The sequence below is a fragment of the Oncorhynchus mykiss genome, chromosome 21 (genome assembly GCF_013265735.2).
Source record: "Oncorhynchus mykiss isolate Arlee chromosome 21, USDA_OmykA_1.1, whole genome shotgun sequence".
In the NCBI taxonomy this organism is placed as follows: Eukaryota; Metazoa; Chordata; class Actinopteri; order Salmoniformes; family Salmonidae; genus Oncorhynchus; species Oncorhynchus mykiss.
This window is the reverse complement of record NC_048585.1, coordinates 16311821-16323607: the sequence shown is the minus strand read 5'-3', so window position 1 is coordinate 16323607 and position 11787 is coordinate 16311821. Positions and strand designations below refer to the sequence as shown.

Below are 11787 nucleotides of genomic sequence, written 5' to 3'. Positions count from 1 at the left end.
GGCCCTTGTTTCCCAGCTGGGGAGATATCAGTGTCCTAAACTGTTAGTCCATTTGCCTTCTTAAGTGGAGCACTTTTTTTATTTGACCTTTATTTAACTAGGCAAGTGAGTTAAGAACAAATTCTTATTCACAATGACGGCCTAGGAACAGTGGGTTAACTGCCTTGTTCAAAGGAACAGTGGGTTAACGGCCTTGTTCAGGGGAACAGTGGGTTAACAGCCTTGTTCAGGGGAACAGTGGGTTAACTGCCTTGTTCAGAGTAACAGTGGGTTAACTGCCTTGTTCAGAGGAACAGTGGGTTAACTGCCTTGTTCAGAGGAACAGTGGGTTAACTGCCTTGTTCAGAGGAACAGTGGGTTAACTGCCTTGTTCAGAGGAACAGTGGGTTAACTGCCTTGTTCAGAGGAACAGTGGGTTAACTGCCTTGTTCAGAGGAACAGTGGGTTAACTGCCTTGTTCAGAGGAACAGTGGGTTAACTGCCTTGTTCAGAGGAACAGTGGGTTAACTGCCTTGTTCAGAGGAACAGTGGGTTAACTGCCTTGTTCAGAGGAACAGTGGGTTAACTGCCTTGTTCAGAGGAACAGTGGGTTAACTGCCTTGTTCAGAGGAACAGTGGGTTAACTGCCTTGTTCAGAGGAACAGTGGGTTAACTGCCTTGTTCAGAGGAACAGTGGGTTAACTGCCTTGTTCAGAGGAACAGTGGGTTAACTGCCTTGTTCAGAGGAACAGTGGGTTAACTGCCTTGTTCAGGGGAACAGTGGGTTAACTGCCTTGTTCAGAGGAACAGTGGGTTAACTGCCTTGTTCAGAGGAACAGTGGGTTAACTGCCTTGTTCAGAGGAACAGTGGGTTAACTGCCTTGTTCAGAGGAACAGTGGGTTAACTGCCTTGTTCAGAGGAACAGTGGGTTAACTGCCTTGTTCAGGGGCAGAACGACAGATTTTTACTTTGTCAGCCTGATCTTGAAACCTTTCAGTTACAAGTCCAACACTCTAACCACTAGGCTACCTGCCACCTCTTCAAAAATGGGGCCAAACCTAATCAGAGTGTACTTGCCTCCAGAAAAAAATAGCTTTAGACATTTCTAGGGCAATAAGAGTTGATTGTGTTAAAATGCAATTCCATCGCTTATTTGAGCAATATGCTAATTAAGTTAGAAAAGAAAAGTATGAATTAATTGATTGGTATCAAATGAATGCTTTTAATATTTTTAATGAACATTAACACTTTATTATTAACACTTTGTTCTAGCTAGCTATTTGTGTAGGTAGCTATCAAGTAAACACAATGAGTCATATGACGAGATTCAAATATTTTGCAACCAACTATCGACATTGAGTAAATTAGCATACCTAGATGTCCCTTTCAAAACAAAATGACTTCCAAAATAGGCTACAAAGTGTATTGTAATATTGTACCTTACCTTCATTGAGGTTTTCATTGAGGACCCTTTGACTTTTTCCACATTTTGTTACGTTACTGCCATATTAAAAATGTACTGAATTCACATTTTTCCTCATCATCTACACACAATACCCTATAATGACAAAACGACAACAGGATTTTTGAAATTTTTGTAAATCTATTAAAAATAAAAAACAGAAATACCTTATTTACATAAGTATTCCAATTTTTTGCTATGTGGCTTGAAATTGAGCTCAGGTGCATCCTGTTTCCATTGATCATCCTTGAGATGTTTCTACAACTTAATTGAGTCCACCTGTGGTAAATTCAATTGATTGGACATGATTTGGAAAGGCACACGCCTGCCACAGCAAAAAAACCAAGCCATGAGGTCAAAAGAATTGTCCGTAGAGCTCCGAGACAGGATTGTGTCGAGGCACAGATCTGGGGAAGGATACTAAAACATTTATGTAGCATTGAAGGTCCCCAAGAACACAGTGGCCTCCATTATTCTTAAATGGAAGAAGTTTGGAACCAAGACTCTTCCTAGAGCTGTCCGCCCTGAGCAATTGGGGGAGAAGGGCCTTGGACAGAGCTCTAGAGTTCCTCTGTGGAGATGGGAGAACTTTCCAGAAGGACAACCATCTCTGCAGCACCAATCAGGTCTTCATGGTAGAGTGGCCAGACGGAAGCCACTCCTCAACAAAAGGCACATGACAGCCCACTTGGAGTTTGCCAAAAGGCACCTAAAGACACTCAGACCATGAGAAACAAAATGCTCTGGTCTGATGAAACCAAGATTGAACTCTTTGGCCTGAATGCAAAGCTTCACGTCTGGAGGAAACCTGGCACCATCCCTACGGTGAAGCACGGTGGTAGCTGCATCATGCTGTGGGGATGTTTTTCAACTGCAGGGACTGCAAGACTAGTCAGGATCTAAGCAAATATAAACGGAGCAAAGTAAAGAGAGATCCTTGATGAAAACCTGCTCCAGAGCGCTCAGGACCTCAGACCGAACGTACACCTTCCAACAGGACAACGACCCTAAACACACAGCCAAGACAGCGCAGGAGTGGCTTCGGGAGTCTCTGAATGTCCTTGAGTGGCCCAACCAGAGCACAGACTTGAACCTGATCGAACATCTCTGGAGAGACGTGAAAATAGATTTGCAGAGATGCTCCCTATCCAACCTGACAGAGCTTGAGAGGATCTGCAGAGAAGAATGGGAGAAACTCCCCAAATACAGGCGTGCCAAGCTTGTAGCGTCATACCCAAGTAGACTCGAGGCTGTAATCGCTGCCAAAAGTGCTTTAACAAAGTACTGCGTAAAGGGTCTGAATACTTATGTAAATGTGATATTTCTAGTTTTTTATATATTTATATAAATTTGAAAACAATTCTAAAGACCTGTTTTTGCGTTGTCGTTATGGTGAGGGGAAAAAAATATTTAATCCATTTTAGAATAAGGCTGTCACGTAACAAAATGTGGAAAAAGTCAAGGGGTCTGAATACTTTACGAAGACACTGTATTATCAACTGAAAACTGAAGCTACAAGGAAAAACCTTTCAGATAATGAATCACTAGCTCATGAATGGCATATAAATTATGCCATTGGGGATTGGGGATTGCATAGCTTGCTTGATGTTCATCAACACGAGTCAGCTCACGTGTGCTGGTTTGTCATCTCAATTTAACCAGCTGAAAAGATTTCTGACTGATTGGAGCATTTTGATAATAATACAGGCCGAGCTACAGGTAACTTCCAACATAAAGGAAACACTTTAGTCAATGAGGGGTATAAAATATATTGAAAGCAGGTGCTTCCACACAGGTGTTGTTCCTGAGTTAATTAAGCAATTGAAACATCCCATAATGCTTAGGATCATGTATAAAAATGCCCAGCTGTCCATTATTTTGGCCACCATGGCTAGAAGAAGACTTTGACTTGGAGATGTTGGAACTGGACCGTGATAGGTTCTAAAAGAAAGAGCAATGGCAAATTCCATCACATTTCAGTAGAAGTGTGAGCATAATGTCTTTCTCTTTTTCAGTGACTTTTTCAAACTAAAAATGCATGCCACATATAGGGAGTGCCAAACACTGGCCAAACATTCAGCAACTGATTGTCAATTCAAACTATTTAAAGCACACTTCTATGGAATATACAAATTGTTTCAGATTTTGTTCATCAATAGATGATTGCTTCTATCTCCTACCTTGGTATAGGCTCTGAATTGAAATGGGCTATGATGCCGTGTTCCTATTGCATAAAAATAATATAGTCTACGCATACCGTCAAATTTAAACAGGGTACTGGTCTATTTACTTCTGAGCATGTTTGGCTATTCAAATCAAATCAAATCAAATGCTATTGGTCACATACACATATTGAGCAGATGTTATTGCAGGTGTAGCTAAATGCTTGTGTTCCTAGCTCCAACAGTGCAGTGGTATCTAACCATTCAATACACACAATCCAAAAGTAACAGAATGGAGTATAGAAATATAGAATATAGAATTGAGCGATGTATAAATGGAAGCCTAATATGTATTGTGTAGCAGGAATAAACCAGTTATGTCAGAAAAGGGCCACGTCATGTCCTGCGATATGGTTATGATGTAGGCCGAGGCTATATAATAAAAGTAACACATTAGGCTGCATGCTGCTATGCGATCTCCTTACCAAAGGAAAATGCATCTGTTTTATCATTAAGTATACGTTTTTATGTTCTTATTAACTTACCATTATTATCATTCCTGTGCATCAAACGCCTCCATTTCACTCAACAACAACAAAAAATATGTTCCTGCAACAATATAGGGCTGGAAGCTGCCAGGGACATCCAGATACTTAGGATTCTCACCATTCTCATGATGATGTGATTCCATGTTTCAAACATATTGCTGCCGCATCGATACAAGAGAGTCATGGAAATAAAAGTGCTGAAGACAAATTGTCTCCCAATTTAAAAAGGAAAAAGACTGGCATTTTGGTGCAGGTAGCCTACAGCAAACTAGTGAGGTATTGAAAACTCGGATGTGGGTAACTTTGACCAACTACCTTTTTGAGGAAAATAAATATTACTTGAGCAAATGTATTCACTAATATAAAATAATGTAATTTCCCCATTTCTTTGGAGCATACGATATAGCTCATTATTTGAATGATGTATTTTACACAGACATTTTCGCTCATCTTTGTTAGGATCCCACTGTTTGTCAATATAACATATCATGCAATTTATCGGGAATTGATCGAGTAAAATAGTAACTTTACTGGGTCGTGTTATGTTTGTTGGGCTATATTTGTAACGTGGGCTAGCTAGCCAAACACTCGAGAGACAGGTAGACTAGCTAAGAAATTCGCCTTAATGGAATTCTAGCTAGATGTGGGTCAAATATATAGGCAATAATGTTGCATAAGGCTACTCACTCTGCTTTCCTGGCAAGTCCAACGGAGCGGCACAGAGTCGTAGGTGTTTGCGGGACCAGGGACTTGCAGCATGCCGGGCTTTTCTTGTCCTCTTCCGCTGAGTCGGGGCTGCTCTGGCCCGCTTTTGGAGACGGCGGGGAGGTGGGCACCAGCTGCAGTTGCTGCGGATGGTGAACTGGAGGCGTCGGAGGGGGAGGATGCTGCGGAGGCTGTGCCGTTAAAGAAGCGACCTGCTGCGGTTGCTGGCTAGGATGAACCCCGGCTTTGTTGCCCCCTGGATGCTGGTGCAGGTGGACGGGTGGCTGAGGGCTTGTACTGCGGGGAGACGGGTGGTGGTGGTGGTGATAGGACTGATGGGGGTCCCGCAGATGGCGGTTTTCCCCAATGAGGTCCTCCACCTTCCGCTCGAGCTCGTCGATACGCTGGCGCTGCGTCTGGATCAGGCTCTGCTGATTCTGCACGATGGTGGTGAGTTCCTTCAGATACAGCACGGCTTTCATTGGGTTATCTAGCAGGCTCTCCATACCTGGTTTAATATCTATCACGTTTGGATTTTCGTGATCAGCCTTTCCTGCTCAGATTCTCTCCTCGAGTGGTTTTGGCGAGGCGTTCGGTCGACCTACATGCAAAGCTTGGATGCTTTCTCTGCCGTCTGACGATTCTCTGTGTGGAATCTCCGTAATGGCTTCTCTTTCTCTCTCACTTCTCTCTCTCTCTCTCTCTGTCGCTCCCTCTCTCCCACTCTCCCTGCGTAGTGCCTACGCCGTGAGGATGCGAGAAATGATGCTGATGCAACGATCAACATCCTCCGATGAGCTCTCTGATTGGAGGAGGAGCTAGTGGGTGGATGATGTCAACACAGCAGCAACAACAGTGGAGTGTGTTTGCCTGAAAATGCCCTACAGTAATATTTATTCAAAGTATTTACACAGCACTCTATTTGAACCGAGAAACGTTTTAATTCTTCACACAAGGCTGACCTTCCTGTGGTGTGCATCACACCACAACTTCACTAATAGGCTATCATTTGAAAGAAGCAATAAATCAAATGAAATGTATAGGCCAATAAATGACATCAGCAAACCAGGCAGGCATAGACCCTAAGGACCAAGCAGAGGGTGACAGTGTAGGCGTGAACAACCCTTGAAAGGAACCAGACTAGAGTTGCTGTGCAGGAGTCCCTCCACCTGACCAGATACTATCAACAGTATGAACAATATAAAGGATCAATAATAAATCATTATTAAAATAAATAATAAATAAAACAGTATGAACATCCAGGACATTGATCCTTGAGGACTATTGAAACAGAAAAAGACTTCCCATCAGTAACTACGTTAAAGATGGATAAGTACCTGGTTTTAGACATGGTAGGTCCCTGTTGTGTTATATCCTCTCTAACTCTCCTTCCCTTTCTGTCAGCGGCTCCTGATATGCTGTTGGCTAAAGACTTCCATGAATGTGAATACAAAACCAGAGCATGCCAGACACCCAGAGCAAATAAGTGCATTTCAATTGGGACTAGTGAATTGCATGCACTTGAATATACCTGCACCTATTTAATGTAATGTGCAACAACCTTATGGAGAGTATGAAGATACTGTTTGTTTACATTTCCCGTACATTTTAGTCATTTAGCAGATGCTCTTATCCAGAGCAACTTACAGGAGCAATTAGGGTTAAGTACCTTGCTCAAGGACACATCAAACGTATTTAAATTGTCACAGACTTATTTTTTAGTTCATTTAAACATTGTAAAACACAGTAAGAGATGAGACGTTAAAATAGGAAATGATGATAGCCATGTAACCAGCCATCTCCTGAATTATCAACCTTTTAACACATTTTAATGCTAACCAAATAGCAGTCACTAAGCCGTTCTGGGGAGCAGTCCTCCCTCTACCCACAGCCCTACCCGATGCACTATGCCAAGGCCTAGATCTGTGTCTCTGGCACAGTCAAGTGGTCTATGATTAAGGTCTGGAGAAGGCAATTTGAGCCATGGTTCGGTGTGAGAAATTCATTCTTTCAGGTTTAGGTTCCAACATTTGAAGTGACTCTTAACCCCATCAAAGGTAAAGTGTAGTGCCATTAGAACATATCAGAAACATGTAGAATCAGGTAACACTCCCTCTTGATGGGGTTTGCCAACACCCATACCAATCTACATTTTAAAGCTTTTTGGCTTCTAAAACTAAGCAGGGCTGGTACTGGTTGGTCCCTGGATGTGAGTCCATATGGGGTGGCAGGTAGCCTAGTTGTTAGCGTATTGGGCCAGTAACTGAAAGGTTGCTACATTGAATCCCCGAGCTGACAAGGTAAAAATCTGTCATTCTGCCCCTGAACAAGGCAGTTAACCCACTGTTCCTAGGCCGTCATAAATAAGAATGTGTTCTTAACTGACTTGCCTAGTTAAATAAAGGAAAAAATATGTATACAGTATGCTGGAAGTGGCAGTAGGGGGCATTATACCCAGTGATTTCAGGAGACTCTAATATCCCAGGGCAGTGATGAGTACATTACCTATCTTTTGAATGAGATATTAAGCAGATGGCTGCCGTGGCATCGGCCATCTAATTGGTGGTGGATGAGGTGAGTTTCCCCATTACGGTGTGTTTTGAGCACTGGGAACGTGCTATAGCCTATATATCTAGTCAATAAGACCTTATTTTAATGCAGATTTACGTTTATCGGGGTGAATAATGTCCTGGAGGCAGAGCTGAGCAGTTTCCGCTAGGTGGGCCAGTCCGAAAAAAATGATAGATTGTAAAAAATGTGTGAAAATAAAAATGAGCTTTTTGGTCTTAATTTAAGATTAGGGTTAGGTTAAGCATAAGGTTAGCAATGTGGTTAATGTTAGGGTTAAGGTTACGTTCAAAATTCGATTTTGTGACTTTGTTGCATGGTCTGCCATGTGACAGTGGGGCCCTTTCAAAGTACTCTAGATCTTTCCTGCATCAGATAAACAATGAGGTTATGCAACTAATGTTCTCTAGGGAGATTTGAAGTGTGATTAGTGTTGCATTGTTGTCAGTGTTATCACGCCACAGTGTTTGTGTTACTCTGATTAGTCATTTTGATGTTAGACTTGTAAAGCCTAAAGGGAGGTGGCTGGCAATGATGTAGGATCCAAATAGGATTGTATAAATCAGCTTCTCACTTAGGTTCCGCTCTCTTTAAACACGGCAGTTTGAAAATGACTGTGTTTATTATGCAGAGTCATTGGAATCGCCTCAAGCCAACGTTTTCAGCAGATGTGCAGAAGGTGCATCAAAACAGACAAGAAGCGCTGTACGCTCCATCCCTTTGGATGCAGCAATGTGGCATTTCACTAAATTGGATGAGGCACAAAGGAGCGTTTTGCACCCCAGTCTCTTCATAAGTCAACCAGATGGATATGGTGTTCTACGATGCGGGGAGAGTAAATGGGCTTTGCAGTGGCTACATGATCCCCCCCCATGACGTGAATCAATATCATTCATTTAAAAGCCCAAAAATGGATGTGCCAATTGCAGAATTCCCTTTAAATCTAAATTTTTCCACTTTTATGTCTCCGTCTAAAATGCTGTTCGTTTGTGACATTCCAGGTGGGATGATGTTAGTTTGTAGATGCACAGTATATGAAGTGTATTACAGTGTTATGAAATGATGTCAACTTCCTGAGGACATCCTCCAACCTATCAGAGCTCTTATATCACACGTGCAGTGATGTCTGAGAGGGGAAAACACACTGTTTGTTGTTTGCAGTAACTTTTTTCATCACAAATGGACATGGCAGTTTCACCAATAATGATTCCAACTTCAACTAGGTATAACATTTGATAATATGCTGATGAAATTAAGCTAAAGATGTGGTAGGAGAATGGAATTCTTCTGGGGAAGAATTCCGTGAGTTTATTTAGCTCTTTAGAGAACCCACTAGGTTAAAAATATGTGTTTGTAAAGTTTCACAAAGCAACAAAGGGACGGGGAGAATTCATACATCTTGGCTGACCTTGAAACTCTGAGAGATGAGGCACACCATGGAGAGCCAACAAGACTGCAGCCAGGGCCCCGTTCCATACGGCCGCCACACCTGCCTCGCTAAGTGAAAAATGTCTCTTGTGCCCGACCAACGAAAGAGAAGCCAAAAACGGTTTTACGATGTGCTTGTGAAAATGGAAATGTGATCAGTGCAGTCTTCTTTTGGTGCTGGATGAGATATATTGCCGTGGTGACCTGAACTCCCTTATTACGTGCAGGCGAAGAGAGGTGAGGCCCAACGCTGACACCAATTACCTTCCTGAAGATTCAGGGAACTGCTAGGGTCAGACAGTGTGGGATGGACAGAAGGATAGGGTAGACGGTGAGTTTCTTGAAGTTGAATTATTACGTTTTACCTCATAGATCAATTTTTATTTATTTCAGTGTGTCACAAACAATAGCTACCAGCTACTATCTACGCCCTATACTGTATATCCTATGACCTTTAATGACCTTTGCGAGCAATCAGCATTAGATTTGAGTGTTTTTTCTTATCAGTTTAATGAAAATGCAATGAAACTGTTAGCCTGTTGAGCTACACTCTAGGAACTATCTTGGGGAGCCAATACAAGTTTCAAAGTTCATTTCAAAGGTGATTCAGTGATGAGTAATGTTACCTGAAGACTTGTGTTGGCTCCCCAAGCTAATCCAGTTTGTTTTGAAAGTAGTTGGATTTCATACTTGCAGCAGCAATTTTGATCAAAGGATTCGTTTTGCTTCAAGCACTTTAGTTGAAAAGGTGATATTGCCTTCTGTTCTCTTTTAAATAAACGAATGAAAACATTTTACAAATGCTGCTTTTTAGGCCACTGCATGAAAAATAGGATCAACATTGTATAGTCCTATTGGATATTATCTTTCTCCAGAAGCAAATGGAAATTGGATCTCATCTCACCAAATCGTTTCTGTCATACACAATGAAGATTCTACTGGCAGTTCCCAGGAGGACATCTGAGCTGTCATGGTTGTGTCTTTGGAGTTGTATTTCTCTGATCAATGTGAATATGTCACTCACAGTAGAGGATGTTATTGAGAAAACCCTTATGTGTTCTGGCACTTAGGACTTATTTATAGATTCTATATGAACTACATGCAACGTTCCTTTATACACATTAATACAGAATGGATATTATCAAGGTGTCACACCCTGGTCAAAGTATTTTGTGTTTATCTTTATTTATTTGGTCAGGCCAGGGTGTGGCATGGGTTTTTGTATGTGGTGTGTATGTATGGGGATTGTAGCTAGTGGGGTGTTCTAGCTAAGTCTATGGCTGTCTGAAGTGGTTCTCAATCAGAGGCAGGTGTTTATCGTTGTCTCTGATTGGGAACCATATTTAGGCAGCCATATTCTTTGAGTTTGTGGTGGGTGATTATCCTTAGTGTCCTGATGTCATTGTTCTTTGTTAGGTTACACAAGTATAGGCTGTTTCAGTTTTCGTTAAGTTTATTGTTTTGATAGTGTTTGTGTTTAGTGTGTTACTTCATTAAACATGGATTGCAATAGACACGCCGCATTTTGGTCCGCCTCTACTTCACAACAAGAGAACCGTTACACAAGGACACAATGTTAAACTGTGTATTGGGCTCAAATTACAGTGTGAAACCAGTTTAAAATGTAACATTTGTAATTCAATTTCAGGAATTCTTCAAAATAATAAGTACCCAGCACATGCTTCATGTGATGCAAGCACTGAAGAGTTAGTTGAAAGGAGAGTTCACCATATCGAATACTTGGCTTCTTTGGGGAGTAAATGAACACTCCCAGTACTATTGACGTTTGCTTGACGTGGATACCATTAGAACCAACTAGTTTTACTAGAATTTAGACCTTTTTATTCAGTAAGATCCCAGGATGACTCACTGGTTTGGAACGTGGATTGCATCACTATATTTCCTCAGGCAGGAATGAGGTCAGAGGGTCCTTATGAGGAGAGAAAATCATGACTGTAGTGTTGTTTAGTGTGCATTTGCCCATTGCTCTGCAATGATGGTGTGCTTGACTCACTCAACCTTAACTCAACATAACCTTTGCCTGAGCAGAGGCTTCAAACATCGCAGCAAAATTATCAGTAGTTGAACAAATTATTTGCTTGTTCATCATCCTTCAACATTTTGAACAATGTCTAGCATATAGATGGCGCGGGAAAGGTGGACTTTGGAAGAGATTTGAGACTTTATGCTAATACAGAGCAATAAAGATTGACTCCTACATAAAGCAATTTAAGACCGGTAAAGATTAATCACTCACAAAATGCTTCATTTAACAGCATAGTCAAGTGGTTCTACTCTAAATTGTCTAGGTGATTTATATCAAAGCATCAGGCAAAGACATTAGTCAATTGAAATGACCAGAGAGCGATCATGAAAAACATTTACAATGTGGACATGAAAGGGAGATCTGTTGTGAAACCCAACCCTGACACATGACTGTTGTCCCAATGTTCTAGTTGGGTTTTGTGGTGGTTCATTTCTTTACTATCAAATGAGGAGAGACAAACTTATCACACAAGTCATAGTTATACTTAAACTAAATCTTTAATCACTTATTAATGAGAGAGCAAGTCAATACAACGCACACATATAAAGTGAATCGATTGAGTGCTCTACGATAAGGAGAGGTGGTCAATGAATCTCAGATGATTTGTTGAGAACCCCTGTCACGCCCTGACCTCAGATATCCTTTTTATGTCTCTATTTGGTTTGGTCAGGGTGTGATTTAGGGTGGGTATTCTATGTTCTATTATTTGTATTTCTATGTTTGGCCGGGTAGGGTTCTCAATCAGGGACAGCTGTCTATCGTTGTCTCTGATTGAGAACCATACTTAGGTAGCCCTTTTTCCCACCTGTCTTTGTGGGAAGTTGACTTTGTTTACGGCACATAGCGTTTAGCTTCACGGTTTGTTTTGTAGTGTTTATCGTTTTGTT

The 11787-nt window shown here is 41.5% G+C and overlaps 1 protein-coding gene across 4 annotated transcripts in view; it reads right to left on the bottom strand.

Moving 5' to 3' along the window:
* Window positions 1–5565, bottom strand: part of LOC110499847 (IQ motif and SEC7 domain-containing protein 3) — a 208364-nt gene extending 202799 nt beyond the window's left edge. For 2 of the 4 annotated variants that reach the window (XM_036957099.1, XM_036957101.1), the window contains exon 1: window positions 4840–5565. In XM_036957099.1, the coding sequence (XP_036812994.1) occupies window positions 4840–5363 (524 nt within the window). In that variant the 5' untranslated portion in view covers window positions 5364–5565. The remainder of the gene's footprint in view (window positions 1–4839) is intronic. The other 2 variants (XM_036957100.1, XM_036957102.1) reach the window with 2 other exon arrangements.
* Window positions 5566–11787: the final 6222 nt, after the last annotated feature.